We start from the raw sequence: 20786 nt of genomic DNA, 5'->3' as shown, positions 1-20786 counted from the left end.
GAGTCAATTAGACTGCCAAGGGAAAGGGAGAACCCAAGGTCTGGGTCAAGAATTTTACCCAGGCTGGGGCACCTGCGTGGCTCAGTTAGTTAACTGTCCGACTTCGGCTCAGGTCATGACCTCATGGTTCATGAGTTCGAGCTCCACATCGGGCTCTGGGCTGACAGCTGGGTGCCTGAAGCCTGTTTCGGACTCTGTGTCTCCCTCTCTGCCCCTCCCTGGTTTGTGCTTTGTCTCTCTCTCAAAAATAAATAAACATTAAAAAAAATTTTTTTAAACAATTTTACCCAGGTGTAAGAAACCTTTCCATCTTGCCCATAACCAGTAAAGAAATCAAATTAGTAATCAAAAATCTCCCAAAAAACAAGAGTCCAGGGCCAGATGGTTTTCCAGGGGAATTCTACCAAACATTTAAGGAAGAGTTAACACCTATACTCTTGAAGCTGTTCCAAAAATAGAAATAGAAGGAAAACTTCCAAACTCTTTCTATGAAGCCAGCATTACCTTGATTCTAAAACCAGACAAACACCACTCTAAAAAGGAGAACTATAGACCAACTTCCACGGATGAAATAATCCTCAACAAGATATCAGCCAACTGGATCCAGCAATGCATTAAAAAAATTATGCACCATGACCAAGTGGAATTTATACCTGGGATGCAGGGCTGGTTCAATATCTGCAAAACAATCAATGTGATTCATCCCATCAATAAAAGAAAGGACAGGAACCACATGATCTTCTCAACAGATGCAGAGAAAGCATCTGACAAAATACAGCACACTTTCTTACTAAAAAACCTCAAGAGGGGCGCCTGGGCGGCGCAGTCGGTTAAGCGTCCGACTTCAGCCAGGTCACGATCTCGCGGTCCGTGAGTTCGAGCCCCGCGTCAGGCTCTGGGCTGATGGCTCAGAGCCTGGAGCCTGTTTCCGATTCTGTGTCTCCCTCTCTCTCTGCCCCTCCCCCGTTCATGCTCTGTCTCTCTCTGTCCCAAAAATAAATAAACGTTGAAAAAAATATTTAAAAAAAAAAAAAAAAAACCTCAAGAAAGTTGGGATAAAAGGATCATACCTCAAGATCACAAAAGCCATATATGAAAGACCCAATGCTAATATTATCTTCCATGGGGAAAAAGTGAGAGCTTTCCCCCTAAGGTCAGGAACAAGACCGGGATGTCCACTCTCGCCACTGTTATTCAACATAGTATTAGAAGTCTTAGCCTCAGCCATCAGACAACACAAAGAAATAAAAGGCATCCAAATCAGCCAAGAGGAGGTCAAACTTTCACTCTTCGCAGATGACATGATACTCTATATAGAAAACCCAAAAGATTCCACCAAAAAACTGCTAGAACTGATTCATGAATTCGGCAAAGTTTCAGGATATAAAATCAATGCACAGAAATCAGATGCATTCCTATACACCAACAATGAAGCAGCAGAAAGAGAAATCAAGGAATCGATCCCATTTACAGTTGCACCAAAAACCATAAAATACCTAGGAATAAATCTAAACAAAGAGGTGAAAAATCTATATGCTGAAAACTACAGAAAACTTATGAAAGAAACTGAAGGAGACACAAAAAAATGGAAAAAGATTCCATGCTCCTGGATAGGAAGAACAAATATTGTTAAAATGTCGACACTACCCAAAGCAATCTACATATTCAATGCAATCCCTATCAAAATAACACCAGCATTCTTCACAGAGCTAGCACAAACAATCCTAAAATTTGTATGGAACCAGAAAAGACCCCGAATAGCCAAAGCAATCTTGAAAAACAAAACCAAAGCGGGAGGCATCACAATCCCAGACTTCAAGCTATACTACAAAGCTGTAATCATCAAGACTGGCACAAGAACAGACACTCAGATCAATGGAACAGAATAGAGAACCCAGAAATGGACCCACAAACCTATGGCCACCTAATCTTTGACAAAGCAGGAAAGAATATCCAATGGAATCAAGACAGTCTCTTCAGCAAGTGGTGCTGGCAAAATTGGACAGTGACATGCAGAAGAATGAACCTGGACCACTTTCTTACACCATACACAAAAAGAAACTCAAAATGGATGAAAGCCATTCTGTCAATGTAAGACAGGAAGCCATCAAAATCCTCGAGGAGAAAGCAGGAAAAAAAACCTCTTTGATCTTGGCCTCAGCAACTTCTTACTCAACATGTCCCTGGAGGCAAGGGAAACCAAAGCAAAAATGAACTATTGGGACCTTATCAAAATAAAATTCTGCACAGCGAAGGAAACAATCAGCAAAACTAAAAGGCAACCGACAGAATGGGAGAAGATATTTGCAAATGACGTATCAGATAAAGAGTTAGTATACAAAATCTATAAAGAACTTATCAAACTCCACACCCAAAAAACAAATAATCCAGTAAAGAAATGGGCAAAAGACATGAATAGACACTTCTCCAAGGAAGACATCCAGATGGCCAACCGACACAGGAAAAAATGTTCAACATCACTCATCATCAGGGAAATACAAATCAAAACCACAATGAGATACCACCTCACACCTGTCAGAATGGCTAACATTCACAACTCAGGCAACAACAGATGCTGGCGAGGATGCGGAGAAAGAGGATCTTTTGCATTGTTGGTGGGAATGCAAGCTGGTGCAGCCACTCTGGAAAATGGTATGGAGGTTCTTCAAAAAATTAAAGATAGAACTACCCTACAACCCAGCAATTACATTATTGGGTATTTATCGAAGGGATACAGGTATGCTGTTTCAAAGGGACACAAGCACCCCAATGTTTATAGTAGCACTATCAACAATAGCCAAAGTATGGAAAGAGCCCAAATGTCCATTGATGGATGAATGGATAAAGAAGACGTGGTGTGTATGTGTGTGTGCGTGTGCACACACACACATGCTGGAGTATTACTCGGCAATCAAAAAGAATGAAATCTTGCCATTTGCAACTATGTGGATGAAACTAGAGGATATTATGCTAAGCAAAATAAGTCAGTCAGAGAAAGACAAGTATCATATGACTTCACTCATATGAGGACTTTAAGACACAGAACAGATGAACACAAGGGAAGGGAAGCAAAAATAATATAAAAACAGGGAGGGAGACAAAACACAAGAGACTCTTAAATATGGAGAACAAACAGAGGGTTCCTGGAGGGGTTGTGGGAGGGGGGGATGGGTTAAATGGGTAAGGAGCATTAAAGAATCTACTCCCGAAACCATTGTTGCACTATACGCTAACTTGGATGTAAATTTAAGAAATAAAATAAAATAAATTTAAAAAAAGAAAGAAACCTTTCCATCTTGAAATGAAAAGTTGTCATTCTACCGTCTCTCCAAGCCCCAGAAGGGGCTTGGTTCACTGGTGTCACAAGCTCTAAAGCACCCAGGGAGAAAAGTAGGCAGAAATCTGCCATTATCAGGTGGCCTCAAGGGATGAAACCAAAGGAGCAAATACCCCTTTGCCCCTACCTCATTTCAAAGCCCAGCTAATGTGAGGAGCCCACTCCACAGCTCTGTCTACACTATTACCCTCACCCAGAATACCCCTTCTACTTCTCACCCTCCCATCACCAAGTCCAGCCATCCCAGGAGCTACCATGTCCCCAGCTGTGGGAGAAACCACGTCCGCACACTCCAACCCACCGGCTCCCAGTATGCACCCTTCTGTGCTACATACCCAGCTGGCTCTAAGCAACCAGGTACAGAGGACAGGAGGGGAAATGAAGCTGGAAGCTGGAATCAACCAAAGGGCTATCTAGAGAATAGCTGCACCAACTCGTTTCACCCTGTGCCACAACACCGCCCCAGGGGCAGCCACTTCATGCCAGACGAAAACAGGAGGGCTGTCCTCCAAAGGCATCAAACCACGGACCAGAGCAGTGGTAGGCAAGCTTTTCTGGAAAACGTGACAGCAGATATTTTAGGTGTTGTAGGCCATGCCGTCTCTTTCTCATTTTCTTCTTAATGTTTTTTAAAACAACCCTTTAAAAATGCAACAACCATTCTTAGCTCACAGGCCATACGAAAAGCAGCAGGCCAGATCTGGCCCATAAGCTGGAGTGGACAAGAGAGCGTTGAGGGCTCCAGAGCGGGTGCTGGTACGTCTGGAATGCCACTCAAACTGCACCCTGAGGCATGGCCAGCAGGCCAGCTAAAAAGGTCCGCTCCCCATCCGCACGGCAATGGGCCAGATACTCATCCAGGAGAGGCCTGTTGTGGAAACAGACCTACCAAGTGGATAGCAGACAAAGCCCATATCAACTCACTAGACTATCAGCCTGCTTCTTCATTTGTAAACATCGATGAGCTAACGTTCACCAGACGTTAAGAGAAAACCAGCAGCCTGAAAAAGAATGACCAAAATAAACAACCAGAACCAGATCCCAGAGGAAATGAGATCAGGGAAGGGTCAAGAGATAATTCTGAAAACTATTCTAATTAGTGGGTCAGAGAAAGTCAACCCAGTTTGGACCCTGTAAAGCCAGAGCAAGATGCTAAGAAAATGAAACAGAGAATCAGAAGGAAGAAAATTAAAAATATGACTGCCAATTAAGACCTCCACCAGGAGGTCTGGAAGATAAAGTTAAGACAATCTACTGGCCTGTAAAAAGAAAAGACCTAGATGGGAAAAGCGGGAGAACACAGGAGCAATACACAGGATCACTCTAGGAGTCTCACACCTAAGAGGGTTTCCAGTAACAGGAAAATAAAGGAAACAGGGAAGGAAATCATCAAAGAAATAACAGAAAAAAATTTACAGAGCGGAAGAATGACATAAGACTTTAAATCAAAAGGGTCCAAAAGTACCGAGCACAATGAATGAAAAAAAAAAAAAAAATCCAACCTCAACACGGCCTTACGTATTTCAGTACACCTAAGATAAACAGAGCATACTAACATAAGCTCCAGAAAAGGAAACTGACAAAGCAGGGGGGAAAAAAAAAAAGAATGAAAATGCAAAACCAAGTTAATTGTAAGGAAGTGAAAATCGAACTGGCATCAGATGTCTTGTTAACAACAATGGATGCTTGAAGTCAACAGATCAGTGTCTCCAATGTTTTGAGGGAAAGAAATTTAAATTCTGTATTCAGCCATGCATCAATCAAGAGTGAGGGCAAAATGAAGGATTCAAGGTTTACCTTTCATGTGTTCTTTCTGAGGAAGTACTTAAAGACTACACTTTAGCTAAACAAGAGACTAAAAACCAGAGAGAAAGACATCAAATCCAGAAAACATTGTATCTAACTCAGAAGAGCTGTGAAAGGAAGTCTCAAGTTGACAGCCATGCAGCATGCCGAAAGCATCAGCTGTCCAGATTGGAGGAGCAGGAAAGAGTATTCTGGAAGCAACATTTCCAGGAAGGAAGGACTTATCATGTAATGAATCATCAAACCAGTAGCTGGATAATTTCAAAAACAGAGTAAAGGCTCAGGCTTCTTCCTGCCACAAGTCAAAAAAAAAGGGGGGGGGGGGGCAGGACAACTAGAAACTTTATGAAATGAAAAAGGAAAAGCATAAAATAATGGTTCAAATAGGAAATAAACTAAAAACAGCATGATTTGGAAGAACATGTTGGGAGGTGAGAACAGAAAATCTGTTTGACCTATACATCAGACACATCCCGGGGGCATGAGGGTCCACTGCACAGGGCAGGTAGGAGAGGAACCAGAGCCCTAACACACTCTGTGTGAGTGTGTAGCACACATTAAACTGGCCACCATACCGTCTGGCAACTCAGAATCAGAGAAAACACACAAGACCTGATTACAATCATGCAACAGAAAATACCGTGACAGTGTGAAGTACAAGCATGGCTGACAGAGAAGCTGGGAGACAGCAAAGGCCAGAGGCATGGGTGTTCCTACCCGACAGAGTGACAAGAGGGACGCAGGGCTACAGGTTTCAGTATGTGTACGATTCCAGAGGCAATTTTTTAAGACTCTAAAAGCAATAATATAAACATAAATATTGGAAGGAGAGGGGAGACAGGGCAAGGAGAGTATAAAGAAGCCTAAACCTCTCAATTTCCACTGTGGAGGACTGATAGGGTCAAAATTGTACAAATCAAGAAGTTGTATGACCTTATTTTTCAGCTAAGTGTTTGGAGGAAATTACCAGAAGCACCAAACCCAGAAATTCTCTTCATGGTAGTTGCTTCTGGAAAGCAGGACCAGGGTGGGGCAGAGCAGTATAAGAGCCTGTTCCTGGCCATGTAGATAAGCCCCTCAGGGCTATCTGATGAGCTGACCATGGGACTGTATGACTGTGATGAATGGCCTAATCCCACCACAGAGGTTTATTCAGTAGGTCCAGATTTGTATTCGAAAAGCTCTTTAAGCAATCCTGATGAAAAGTTCCAGTTAAGAATCACATTACTAAATAAACGTCGAGTTCCATTCAAACCTGAGAGACTGTGGTTCCATGATCTCATATGATACAGAAGTCCACTGAGGTGGGCTAGCCAGCTATTGGATTCCTCGTTTTTCTTTCAGAGAAACTGAGTCCCAGGGCAATTCCATGACTTGCGCTGGTGTCACCTCCTGGCATGGGGCTCTTCAAAACCCCCCCTCAGGTGGAAACCCGTCTGGTGAGACTTTCCCTGTGGGTCACTGCTCACAGAACTCTGGTCGTTCAGCTCAGCTGCAACGGGAGGCCTGCCGAGGACACCCACGGAGGAGGGAGCGACAGGCCTGTGCCAGCGTGTGCTGGAGTAGAGCCCACAGAGCCTGGTACCAAGCCTTCTCTTCCAGGTGCTGGAGGACCTCCCCACATTGCCCTCTTCTGCCGGGGCCGGCACTGTCCTGGCACGTGCTCCAGCACAGCACGGGCTCCCCTGTCCACAAGAGACAAAAGAGCCAGGCTCTGCCACTTCTCTGCCCCAGAGAGAAGGACAGAAGTCTAGTGCCCAAAACCCAGAGGAAGGAGGCTTTAATCAAACACTTAATTTCAGCAACCATGTCTAGAAACCAAATTTGAGAATGAAAGCAGAGCCCTAAAATGTAATGGGGGAGTGTTCTTAGTTCTTCTAAGGACCTACTAGTTTTTCTTACCTCTTATTGGCCAATACGTTATATGACAACAGCTAACAGCAGCTGTTACACACACGTGTAAAACAACAGGTGTACACATATGGACACATTTATATACGTGTGTATATGTACATAAATATAAGGGGCGCCTGGGTGGCTCGGTCGGTGAAGCGTCCAACTTCAGCTCAGGTCATGATCTTGCGGTCTGTGAGTTCGAGCCCCGCATCAGGCTCTGTGCTGATGGCTCGGAGCCTGGAGCCTGCTTCCGATTCTGTGTCTCCCTCTCTCTCTGCCCCTCCCCTGTTCACGCTCTGTCTCTTAATAATAAATAAACGTTAAAAAAACTTTTAAACAAATAAAATAAAATAAAATAAAAATAAATATAAAAATAGGTACCATTTGGGGCACCTGGGTGGCTCAGTCGGTTGAGCGTCCGACTTCAGCTTAGGTCATGATCTCACAGCTCATGAGTTCGAGCCCCGCATCAGGCTCTGTGCTGACAGCTCAGACCCTGGAGCCTGCTTCTGCTTCTGTGTCACTCTCTCTCTCTGCCCCTAACCCACTCGCATTCTGTCTCTGTCTCTCTCAAAAGTAAATAAACATTAAAAAAAAAAATTAAAAAAAATACGTACCATTTGAAGACCTAAAATAAAACAAAAGAACACCTGTGCATGGAGCGTGCAGTCCAAGAAACAGAGCCTTACCAGACTTTTGACATCCTTTCTGCCCTGCCTCCACCAGCGATAATCACTTTGCTGAATCAGGCATTAATCATTTCTTTATCTTCTAAATTCTATTACGTATGCATGTATCCCTAAGCAGTATATTGTTCAGCTCTGCTTGTTTTCAACTTTATCTAATTGGAATCACACTGTGTATTCTGTGTCTTGCTTTTCTGGCTCTACATGGTGAGATTCTTGACATGTATAGCTGTAGTTCATTCATTTCCCCTGCCCGGAAGAAGCAGTCTGGTGCAGGAAAACACCTTGATTTACTTATGTATTCTACTGTTCGCTGATAACTGGATTGTTTCTAGATTTTTCTATCATGAACAATGCTATCAGGGAATGGCTAGTTTAAAAAAAAATTTTTTTTTTTTTTTACTATTTATTTTTATTTTTGCGAGAAAGAGAGACAGAGCGTGAGCAGGGGAGAGGGAGAGACAGGGAAACAGAATCTGAAGCAGGCTCCAGGTTCTGAGCTGTCAGCATAGAGCCCCAGGCAGGGCTCGAACCCTCGAAGGGAATAGCTAGTTTTTAAAATGCTCCCTCCAAACAAGCCCTCACTCTGGACTCCAGGGGTCCTGGTTTTGCCTCTGTAAGGAGCACAGGGAGGAAAACTGTGCCTGTAGCTATAATACTAAAATGCAGAGTTCTCTGCAACCGAAAGACGATGTGATTCCCAGGTTCTCTCCACACCCTGCCCTGGCCTCACTCCCACACAGACGCCTTCTCCTCCTCTGAACCTGAGATTCCACACCCCTGCTCTACATCGGGGAAAACAATTGGCCTTTTTAGACACAGTCTGGATTTCTGAGTCACACCCCTCTCTCTACTATCTCCCCCCCGTTCTCCCCCAGGTAAGGGAGAACAGAGATCCTGATGAAAGGGCTCCATTGATAGGCCACGGGTATGAGAGCGTGAGAGCCGGAAAAGCAGATGATCCAGGCTCTGCCCTGCATGGATGGCCAGGGAAGCATGGAGATGCCAGCCATCTGGCCCACCCGGCCCTCACATTTGCCACATGGCCACGGGGGGAAGAAAGGAGACCTGCCCACGGTCAGGGCCAGGCACCTAATGTACACTATTTCCATTTAAGGCCCATACAATCTTAAAGGTAGAAAAGTAATAATAGAAAATGACTAACACTTACCAAGTACACAGATAAGCGAGTCACGGGCCATATGTGCTTTGTGTCATGAGCCATAACCCATGACTGTGATGACGAAATTAATTTAGGAAGTTAAGACCAGCATTTAAACGGAAACAAACAAGACTGGAATTAAGTTGGAAATACTGGTGACTGTCCGGTAAAGTAAGGGTTAAGTACTGTTGTGTGAACCTTCTGTGTCCCTCAAATCCACTTACATTTATTCACAGGTACTGGGTCCCAACGTAGAATGTATCTCTCCTTGTGGGCAGAGGCGAAAACATTTTATGTCATTTATTTCATAACAGTCCTGAACTAACCTAATTTAACAATAACTGGAGCTACTTCCCCAACTACATCTGTATCACACACCACAGACATCAACTGCCCCCTCAAGCTCCTGACAAAATGGCCTCTTTTCTGTTCCTCTTTCCTCGTCCAGAACACATGCTGTGCCCTGAACATTCTCCCACCCCCCTCACCAGCTCTTAGCACAGCTGGTTCCTCTCCATCCTGCAGGTTTCGGCTGGAGCGTCATGGCCGCAGAGAGCCAGCCCCTCTCCTGCCCGTGGCCATGTAACACTTGTTTCCTTGTTTGCTGTCTGCCTCTGTGCCCCCAGCTACCACTCCAAGGACAGAGCGAGTATCTGATGCACTCACCGATATATACCTAGCACAGCACCAAACAGGTGGAAGGCACTCTGTCTCTGTTAAATGAATACAAAAACTTACCAAGTCTTCACAGCTGGTAAAGGGACAAAGCCAGGATTCCAGCACAGATTATGTCTGACTCGAGGCTTGCTCTTAACCTCTGCACTACATTAAAACTCAGAAACAGCACAACACTGCCTTGGGCCACACCGCTAGTAAGTAAACGTTAGCACTGGGACAGGACTCGAGCACGTCCAACTCCAACGCTCATGCTCTATTGTGTCAACAGGGTGGGGGGCCATGAGTGGCTCAAAGGGGCAGTCTCTTATAGTCAGCTGAGAATTTGGAAGGGATAAAGGAGGAGAATGCAAAAATCATCAGGCTGGTAGGGAAGAAATGAGTAGAGAGATAACAGAAGAAATCAAGAGAGCAGGTAGCTCAGAAATCGAGGGGAGGGATGCCTGGGTGGCTCAGTCTGTTGAGTGTCTGACTCTGGATTTCGGCTCAGGTAATGATCCCAGGGTCATAGGACTGAGCCCCATGTTGGGCTCCACACTGAGCATGAAGCCTGCTTAAGATTCTCTCTCTCTCCATCTGCTCCTTTACCCTTCTCGCATGCTCTCTCCCTCTCTCTCTAAAATAAAGAGAAGAGAAGAGAAGAGAAAAGACTGAAAGAAAGAAAGAAATTGAGGGGAGAAGGGCTTCCCTACGCAAGCAATATTGTGGGGAAGGAGGTCTGGAGGAACAGCCAGAGTTGGCAGAAAAACTCAAAGCAGCAACTGTGCAGGGGGCTCAGAGGGCTGAGGCCGCAGGAACCCTGCCTGAAGGCCTCTACAGGCAGTGTTAGCAGTTGGTGACTCTGAGGTTGGAGAGGTGGGGCTGAGAAGGCTCCTGCACACAGGCCAAGGGAGCGGGCCAAGGGAGCGGGCCAAGGGAATGCTTTGGTAATGCCGCCACCTTGTGGCTGTGCAATGCTTTGCCCATAGGAAAAAAAAACCGGCTGAGTTAGTTTGTGGGTTCATTTTCCAGCAGCATTTGTTGAGCACCTAATATGGATGGGGTTGCTGGGGACCGGAAATGGGTCTGACATGGCTCCAAATTTCCAGGACCTCTGTCCCTACATCCAGGTGGTGACTAAACCTTGCTCAGTTTACTTCCCTCTTTCATAGTAACTTGTAGGGTGTCCTTCCCCAAACAAGACTGCAGAGCAGAAAGGGTATCCTACTCACTGCAAGTTACAGAAACCAGCATAGAATGCAGCACATGAGAATAATCATAGCGGCTATTATTTAATATGGGTTAAGTGTTGGGGCGCCTGGGTGGCGCAGTCGGTTAAGCGTCCGACTTCAGCCAGGTCACGATCTCGCGGTCCGTGAGTTCGAGCCCCGCGTCAGGCTCTGGGCTGGCTGATGGCTCAGAGCCTGGAGCCTGTTTCCGATTCTGTGTCTCCCTCTCTCTCTGCCCCTCCCCCGTTCATGCTCTGTCTCTCTCTGTCCCAAAAATAAATAAACGTTGAAAAAAAAAAAGAATTAAAAAAATATATATATGGGTTAAGTGTTTTTAAAAACATTGGCACACCTGGGTGGCTCAGTCGGTTGAGCGTCCGACTTTGGCTCAGGTCATGACCTCACAGTCCGTGAGTTCGAGCCCTGCGTCGGGCTCTGTGCTGACAGCTCAGAGCCTGGAGCCTGCTTCGGATTCTGTGTCTCCCTCTCTCTCTGACCCTCCCCCATTCATGCTCTGTCTCTCTCTGTCTCAAAAATAAATAAACATTAAAAAAAATTTTTTTTAATAAAAAATTAAAAAAATAAAAAATAAAAACATTAGCACATGGGGTGCCTGGGTGGCTCAGTTGGTTAAGCGTCTGACTTTGGCTCAGGTCATGATCTCATGGTTCATGAGTCTGAGCCCCATATAGGGCTCTGTGCTGCCAGCTCGGAGCCTGGATCCTGCTTTGCATTTTGTGTCTCCCTCTCTGCCCTTTCCCACTTATGCTCTGCTTCTCCGTCTCTCTCAAAAATAAATGAGGGGCGCCTGGGTGGCTCAGTCAGTTGAGCGTCCGACTTCGGCTCAGGTCATGATCTCACAGCTCGTGAGTTCGAGCCCCACATCGGGCTCTGTGCTGACAGCTCGGAGCCTGGAGCCTGTTTTGGATTCTGTGTCTCCCTCTCTCTCTGCCCCTCCCCCGTTCATGCTCGGTCTCTCTCTGTCTCAAAAATAAATAAAAAACATTAAAAAAATTTTTTTTTAAATAAATGAGTATTAAAATAAATAATAAATGAATAAAGACATTTGTGTGTCTGAGTCTCAAACAGCTTACCTATGTGGGAGCTCCGGAGAGAGAGGTCAGGTAGGCGCTTACTGCAATGAGCCTGAGGTTCGTGGAGAGGGCAGGGGTGGAGAAACAAACACGGGCAGCACCGCACACAGATGGTGTTTAAAGACCAGCACCTCTCAAAGTCCGATGTGCCTACGACTCGCCTGGGGGCTTGGCTAAAATGCAGATACTAATGCTGACTTCTGAAGCTGGGTCTGAGATTCCGCATGTCTAACGAGCTCCTGGGTGACAGTAATACTGCTGGTCCATAGACCACACTTGGGAGTGGGAAAAATCTGGACCGGGTTAACGAACTGTGGCCAAAAGGTCAACTCCACCGCATGGCCTGTTTTTCCACATACAGCAAGCTAAAAGTGGCGTTTTCTTTCTTTTTTCCCTTCCCCCCAGTCACAATGGAGAACTTTACTGGACTCAGCTCAGCTCGAGAGCCTTGCAGGCCCAGCACGCTGGCCCGCGGCTCTGGGCAGCCAGAGCTGGAGGACGGGATTCCATCCGACGAGTCTCAGAGCGAACGGTAACCCCACAACCCAACACTCTACCTAAGATTACCTAGTTGGGAGACAGGGCTGCGCCACGACGCATGAACAGATCAAATCTTTGTTAAGTAAGAAACATCCAGTGAAGAGAAAACGACAATTTAATTCACCCGTCTACACACAGCGCTCTAGGGCAGATGAGTGGGGGTGTCTGGCCTGGGTGGGTAATGAGTGGGCCGGGATGTCCACGGCACTGGGCAAGCAGGGGCAAGGCCCAGGGTAGCAGACAACAGGCACCGGGACACTGAACTTTTACAAGACTGACTTCTGGGGGGGTGGCTGTCCCATGCGTGCGTGTCAGGCTGTTCATTTCGGAATGAGGGGGTGGTCTTGACATCGCCTTCTTGGTGCACTCAGAGAGAGGCTACTTTGTGGGGAGGATGAGGGCAACAAGGAGACTGCAGGGGCCGCGCATCTCGGAGAAGATGAGGGTCAGGATCATGCCCATGAAGAGCGGGGGCTGCTGGGCCATGCCATGCACACCGGCGTCCCCACAGCCACCAGCCCGCTCAGGCCAGCACCCAGCTGGAGGAAACTCCTCTGGAGACTGCTGCCGTCATTCAGGGAATCAGCGACAAGGACCGCCACCACTAGCCCGTAGATGGCGATGATACCAGGGACAATGTGGGGATGATGGACTTCACGGTTGGTTCTGGTTGCATGACAGACATGGCCACGATGCTGGGCCACTCTTGGCCATGCCATGGGAGGCACCCAGGGCGCTGAAGACCATGGCGGCCAAGGTGCCCGTGAACGTGAAAAAGGAGGTGTACTTGGGGCCATTCTTGGCCTTGGACGTGCCTGCGGGTGGGCAGAGGGTGAGCTCAGGGGGCCAAGGGGGCGGCGAGGATGGGCCGGGCACAGCAAGCGAGTGGGAGGTGCACAGTCAGGTGACTATGAAGGTGACCTGGCTCGTCAGCTGCTGCACCCTGAATGAAAATTGCATTTTCATTTTTAAAGCAGTGGTTTAAAAAAAAAAAAGAAAAGGGGCGCCTGGGTGGCTTACTCGGTTAAGCATCTGACTCTTGATTTCGGCTCAGGTCATGATCCTGTGGTTTGTGAGACCAAGCCCTGCATCGGGCTCTGACAGCATGGAGCCTGCTTGGGATTCTCTCTCTCCCTCTCTCTCTGCCTCTTCCCCACTTGCGTGCTCTCTGTCTCTCTCTCAAAAATAAATAAGCATTAGCCGCTCTGGAAAACAGTGTGGAGGTTCCTCAAAAAATTAAAAATAGACCTACCCTATGACCCAGCAATAGCACTGCTAGGAATTTACCCAAGGGATACAGGAGTACTGATGCATAGTGGCACATGTACCCCAATGTTTATAGCAGCACTCTCAACAATAGCCAAATTATGGAAAGAGCCTAAATGTCGATCAACTGATGAATGGATAAAGAAATTGTGGTTTAGGGGCGCCTGGGTGGCGCAGTCGGTTAAGCGTCCGACTTCAGCCAGGTCACGATCTCGCGGTCCGGGAGTTCGAGCCCCGCGTCGGGCTCTGGGCTGATGGCTCAGAACCTGGAGCCTGTTTCCGATTCTGTGTCTCCCTCTCTCTCTGCCCCTCCCCCATTCATGCTCTGTCTCTCTCTGTCCCAAAAATAAATAAACGTTGAAAAAAAAATTAAAAAAAAAAAAAAAAAAAAAAAAGAAATTGTGGTTTATATACACAATGGAATACTACATGGCAATGAGAAAGAATGAAATATGGCCTTTTGTAGCAACGTGGATGGAACTGGAGAGTGTTATGCTAAGTGAAATAAGTCATACAGAGAAAGACAGACACCATATGTTTTCACTCTTATGTGGATCCTGAGAAACTTAACAGAAGTCTATGGAGGAGGGGAAGAAGAAAAAAAAAAAAAAAAAAAAGAGGTTAGAAAGGGAGAGAGCCAAAGCATAAGAGACTCTTAAAAGCTGAGAACAAACTGAGGGTAGATGGGGGGTGGGTGATGGGCATTGAGGAGAGCACCTGTTGGGATGAGCACTGGGTGTTGTATGGAAACCAATTTGACAATAAATTTCATATTAAAAAAAAAATAAGCATTAACAAAATGTTTTTTAAATAGATAACAATAAAAAAACTTTTAAAAGGACGAATATGTGACAGAGACCATTTATGGGGCTCATAAAGCTTAAAATATTTCCTCCCTGGTCCTTTACAGTAAAAGTTTGTCAACCCTGATCTAGAATACCATCCAGGGACAGGGTGTATGGCTCTACAAGAGAGAGAGGAGTTCTGAACACTGAAAAAATTTTTATAACTTCTGATCACCATGCCTAGTTTGGGGGAAGAAAATAAAAGTATAATGCACTCCATGTATGCTAATGTTTCTGCCAAGACCCCGAGCCCTGCGAAGGATGAGCTAACACAGGAGGCCGCCAGGTGGGAGTGGGCAGCACTGGAGAAGAGGCAGAGAGACATTTGGGGTTGTCAGTGGGGAGGAAGACCTGTAGCGAGCAGATGACTGACTGCCTCTTTCAGTCTTTAGCTCAGAAAGAAAAAAAAAAAGACAAAAAACAGAAAGACAGGGCAGTGGCCACCACCACTTGTGTGCAAGATCACAGAAGTACTGGAAAAATTACATGAAAAGGAAAGGCTGGGCATTCCACAGGGTTTCTCTGTGCAGCAGAACCTTCTGTATTTTGGCTGAGAGAGAGAGGCACTGGGGAAGATGAGAGAAAGGGGTGGTAGCAGGATAATGACCTCGGAGCCTATAGTTTGGGGACTGCCCCGAGGGGTGTTTGGCTACAGAACCTTCTGTCATGCTTCTGCCACCCCATGTGGAAGACTACATTTGCTTAAATGTCAGCTCCTGAGAAAGTAAATACAGCTGTCCATTCCCATCAACTCACACCAATCAATCTGGCTCGCTTTCTGCGGAGGACCAGGCTGTTTTGCCTTCAGTTGTGAACGGTCTGCCGGTTTCTCATCGAGTGTTCACATGCATTTCCAAAGGACAACAAGTAACGGCACCCTTTTTTGGGGGTGCAGAAAAGAGCAAACCTACCAAAAAGCCTGCGGCAGGGTATCTGTAAAGGCAAATTGTTCCTCAATGCTGGAGGACAAATAAAAAGATAGAAGGATATTACAGAACCACCACATGCTACAAAGCAGATCCCAGAATTTCCTGGTTGGAAGGAACCTTCAAGGTCGACCTGTGTCCTTCATGCTTCCGACAAAGCTGCTTGTTAAACCTGACCAGCTAAAGGCAAAAAGCCCACATCGTGCCTGGCTTTTGACATGGAAGCTGAAATAAATTCTTCCTCTTCTTAGTAAATAAAAAATCCTGGCAATCCAAAACAAATCTCTGCCTTTTAACCAATGAATTCCTTCCCTTCCCAAGTCCATCCCCCTCGATCACACTCCTTTTCTCAGGGACTAGAAAGTGAGTTCTTTCAGGGAAATAACTGATCTTTGCAGCACCCCACACACTGCTCATGGTGCGTGAGTCCGCTGTCTACTGAAAGATCTTAGTTTTTCTGCCCCCCATGGGCTGTGATCTTGGATAAGTTACTTAACCTTTCAAAATCTCAGTTCCCTCAGTCCTATCACAGCAGGGCTATTCTGAGTACTAAATACAATGATACATATAGGACACTTAGAATGGTGGCTGGCACAGTAGTAAGAGTTTACTAAGTGTTGACGACCACTATCATTCAATTAGTAGACATTCTACACCACGAATCACACTACCTCCCCAAAATACACTACACCAACCTCAGCACTGACATTTCTTTGTTATGAGGTCCCATTCTGGGCTTCGCAGGATATTCACGAGCAGCCCTGGCCTCTACCCTCTAGGTACCAGCGGCTCCCCCATTTTCCCAGTTCTGACAACCAAAACTGTCTTCAGAAATTGCCAAGTGTCTCGAGGCGGGGGCGGTTTGCACAAAATCTCCTCCCCCTTCCACAGAGAACTATTGAACGAGCATATGCAAATCAGTTTTGTAGAGTAGCCACCACACCCCCTAATTTCCCACCAAACCCCTCTCCCCACATGAAGCCACTTTAGACACCACTTGCTTACCACTCAGCTGCCGTGGAGGAAACAGGTGATAGGTGCTGTAAATATCATTGGAGAACTGCAGCTGGAGCTCAGGGCTGCCCATCAGGAGCTGGGCCACATGCTCCACCTGAAATGGTGTCTTCTCCAGGATCACAATGGCATCCTCTCCATCCCCGTCCCCAGAGGCCTCATTTACCTGGAGGCAGAGACACCATCGGTGAGCCCAGAAACAGAAACAGTAGCTCTGGGGCCTCCCGTTCCTTCTCCCAGAGCAGGCATCTCATTAACCCAAATGCTTGTGCATTCACATCTTTCTTCTCAAAGATGCAAAACTTCTCTACTTTCTTCTGCTTCAGACTTGGAGGGCCTTTGTCAAATTCTCTCCATTTCACAGATGAAGAAATATGTCTAGAGAGATTAAGTGACTTGCCCAAGGTCACATGAACAGTCAGTGTTGAAAAAAGAAACTAGAGGGGTGCCTGGGTGGCTCAGTCAGTTAGGCGACCGACTCTTGATTTTGGCTCAGGCCATGATCTCACTGTTGATGAGTTCGAGCTCCGCGGTGGGTTCTGAGCTGACAGCGCAGAGCCTGCTTAGGATTCTCTCTCTCTCTCTCTCTCTCTCTCTCTCTCTCTCTCTCTGCCCCACCCCAGCTCTCTTGAGCGTTCTTGCAAACACTTTCTCTCAGAAATAATAAATAAGCATTAAAAGAGAGAGAGAGAGAGAGAAACTAGAATCTGGGCATCCCAGTTAACTCCTAGCTCAAAGGTTCTTATGGCTAAAATCTTCAGCAAGTGCTGCAGACTGAAGACAGGTGGGGTTGAGAGAACTAGACAGAACCTTTGTAAAAAAACAAAACAAAATAAGACACAGAGAGGCATGGTAGCCCAGGCCAAGGTCCCCCTGATCCTCCCCAAATGAGAGCTCCTGCTAGGGGTTCTGAGGAATCCTAGTAACCTACCCTTGGCTGGGCCTCGTCACTAGTTCCCAGGATGGTCTCCAGTCTCTTCTCAGTCCCTTCTGTAGAGCTGAGCACATGGTATTAGGGACAGCTATCTACCAGATATTCTGCATTCTGAAAATCAGGGATAGTAACTTACATCTCTACATCCCCAGCACCTAGCTCAGTGCTGTCAGTGCATGATATGTGCAACTGAATTCGCAATTTAATAAACCGTCTCCTCTGTTAGGTCTGAAATCCTGCACACCTGGGATCCTATCTCCTACAGTCTCTAGTCGTTCCACAGATGATCCAGCAACACTGCGTTCCTAGCACCTCTAATTCGTTCAGAGAATACAGGATGACTGGCTTGGAGAACTCGACAAGTGATTTTTATACAAGTGTTAGTTACTTTTGGTAAAGGAGTTATTAAGAAAACCCTACGCCTGTTGATTTCCTTGATTCTACGAGTAAACTTGTCTCCCATAGCACCCCCACACACACACAATCTAGTGGTACACTTCCCCCCCCCCCCCCCCGCCCCGCCTCCAGGAGTGCGATTGGTATTTTCCGGCTGAGCTCGGGTTTTAAAAAAAAAAAAAAAAAAAAAAAATCCGCCTCCAAGGCGATGATTGATTGGCTCACTCCAACCCAGGGTTGCCTAATGGTACCTTCCCATGGAGAAAAATGATTTTGTCCCGCGCGGACTCCCGCAGCACTTTTTTCACTCTAAAGCCGGAGAACGGTAAGCGCACAGGAGCGGAGGTACCATTCTCAACGCCCGCTTCCTTTGCCTCTGTGCTGGCAGCTTCCGCCTCCTCGGCGTCCAGTTCGCGTTTTCTCTTGCTGGGTTGAGTCGCTAGGTCCGCCATGCTTCCCGGTTGGAGCTGTGCGCCTGCGCAAACCCCAGCCGCGGCCCCGCCCTTCTCGGCGCAGAGGCCGCCGCAGCTTGTCTCTTCCGCGAGGGCGTGACGACTACAACTCCCGAAGTGCTCCGCGAGGAAGCCGGCCGAGGTCCCGGCCCTAGGGAACCTCGGAGCGCTGGTTCGTGTGATCTGTCTCCAAGGAGCGTTTTTAATTAAGGCTCCTGGCTTTTGTCCCCTCGCGCTGACCGGTCCGAGTTGAGCCTGGTGCTGAGGGAAGAGAAAGAAGACAGCGAGTCCCTAACCAGGCCGGCTAATGATGCTGCAGAGGAGGGGGCACTCGCCGCCCCGGGTGCCAGAGCTAGAAAACACCCTTTGGACTCTGTGGGTGCTTTGACACCTGACACACCGTGGGTTGGATACTGACGTTTTTATTAAGAATTATGCCAACATTGCGTAGCGTGGAAGGAATGTTTCTGAAACAGAGCTGTTGAGCCAATCGTACTTCTTGGTCGATTTTCGATAGGAGAGCCATTAAACCATTTCCATTTTTCACCCATTTTCCACCCATTTTCATTTCACAGAAATTTTCATCTTACTCGGTGCTGAAAAGAAAGGTAAGTGAACAGGGCAGAAATGCATGTCCACCATCTTCTTTTCTACCAGGCTAGGGGCTTCTGCCTCCTGTGTTACCTAGTTTGTCCGTAAGTCTGCTATGCTATTCTAGAGATGTGATTTGCAGCTAGAATATGAATCATCTATCAGAATTTCTTTTCTTTACTTTTTTTTTGCCATATAAAATTTTCACTTATAATTTCTCCCTTTTTAAATTTTTTTTTAATGTTTATTTGTTTTTGAGACAGAGCGCGTGCACAAGCTGGGGAGGGGCAGAGAGAGAGGGAGACACAGAATCCCAAGCAGGCTCCAGGCTCTGAGCTGTCAGCACAGAGCCCCACGCGGGGGCTCGAACTCACAGACCAAGAGATCATGACCTGAGCGGAAGTTGGTTGCTTAACCAACTGAACCATCCATTTCTCCCTTTGTAAGTTTCCTTTGTAGCTGTTATTTCTGGCTGGTCCATTTGATGGATTAGATAATTTGACAGAAATTTTATCAAATAGTCCATCAAAAATTGTGCTATTTTCGCTAATGTCAGTTTTATTTTGAGGTTTTTTTTTTTTTTTCAGACAAATCTAATGGGGGAGGCAATTTTTGCAATTTCCAATCAGTCAATAACAGTATTCTGTATGTCAATGACAGTTTGGTTTGGGGTTATTTCTACCAGAAATACTATTATGAGTTGGAGAAAAGTCTAATTGTTCTGTGAAGTAGAGACCATTAGTAAGGGAGTCTTAGGATCTGGAATAATTATCTTCAACCAAAAACATATGCTGCTTGTTCACAAGTTTCCTGGATGACATCCCCACCTTCTCGGAATGTAAAATCAGAAGTCATAAACTGTGTGCAAGACCAGAGCAAAAGAAGGTCAGCTATGTTTTAACAAAAAGAGCCCTGAATTGGGAGCCATGAAGTCTGGCTCCAGCACTGACCAGCTGTGTGACTTTAGGAAAGTCACTTACCCTCTCTAGGCTTCCATTTTCTGTGTGCCAGACACTGTGTATCTTGAACAAGACAGGGGAGATCTCTACTTTCACAGAATTCATATTCAAATGGAGATGAGGTAAACAAATATGATAATTGTAGATAATTGAGTGTTATTTATAGAATAAAACAGGACAATGTGATAGATCCTGGGGATAGGGAGGAGATAAGTTGTTCAGGGATGGCTTCTCAGGAGGTGACATTGAGCTGAGACTGGAATGAGGAGAAGGAACCAGCCATGTGAAGTGACCAGGGAAAGTGTATTTCAGGAAGAGATGTCAGATGCTGAAGACCCTAAAGCGGTAATGAACTTGACATTTTTTTGGAAACAAATATGGCTCTTGTGGCTGGAATGTAGTGAGCAAAGAAGATATATATATACATATACACACACACACACACACACACACACATATATATATATATATATACACACACACACACACACACATATATATATATATATTTTTTAATGTTTATTTATATTTGAGAGAGACAGAGTGTGAGCAGGGGAGGGGCAGAGAGAGACGGAGACACAGAATTCGAAGCAAACTCCAGGCCCTGAGCTGTCAGCACAGAGCCCAACATGGGGCTCGAACTCATGGACAGCAAGAGTCGAAGTCAGCCCCTTAACCGACTGAGCCACCCAGGTGCCCCAAGCAAAGGAGAAATATAAAATGAAGTTTTAGAGAGGTTTATTCATTAGAAGCAAATTCATCAACACCAATGTGATTTTGATTTAAATATCCATTAAGGTTAGAATTCCACTCCTACAAGTCCTGGCTGAAGGAAAGAATGAACTTCTAGGAAGCCTCAACCGTCAAAGGACCGATTAGAATACCAGACAGCAGAGTGCAGCAGACCTTTATGGTGGCAGCACATGTCTTCGCTTGGCGCAGAGGCATTTGTCTGTTGATGATTTTTTAGATCCTCTTGTTTGTAAACATTAGAAGGCA

General features: G+C 46.1%; 1 protein-coding gene and 1 pseudogene across 2 annotated transcripts in view; both read right to left on the bottom strand.

The window, feature by feature from the left end:
- Positions 1–18288, bottom strand: part of DCPS (decapping enzyme, scavenger) — a 50170-nt gene extending 31882 nt beyond the window's left edge. Inside the window, exons 1-2 of one of the 2 annotated variants that reach the window (XM_043579788.1) lie at positions 18037–18288; positions 16447–16621 (exon numbers count right to left, since the gene is read on the bottom strand). In XM_043579788.1, the coding sequence (XP_043435723.1) occupies positions 16447–16621; positions 18037–18237 (376 nt within the window). In that variant the 5' untranslated portion in view covers positions 18238–18288. The remainder of the gene's footprint in view (positions 1–16446; positions 16622–18036) is intronic. The other variant, XM_043579786.1, reaches the window with a different exon arrangement.
- LOC122483132 lies at positions 12502–13304 on the bottom strand (annotated as a pseudogene).
- Positions 18289–20786: the final 2498 nt, after the last annotated feature.

The sequence above is a fragment of the Prionailurus bengalensis genome, chromosome D1 (assembly GCF_016509475.1).
Source record: "Prionailurus bengalensis isolate Pbe53 chromosome D1, Fcat_Pben_1.1_paternal_pri, whole genome shotgun sequence".
In the NCBI taxonomy this organism is placed as follows: Eukaryota; Metazoa; Chordata; class Mammalia; order Carnivora; family Felidae; genus Prionailurus; species Prionailurus bengalensis.
Note: the sequence above shows the minus strand (reverse complement) of the source record. Positions and strands in the feature narration are given on the sequence as shown.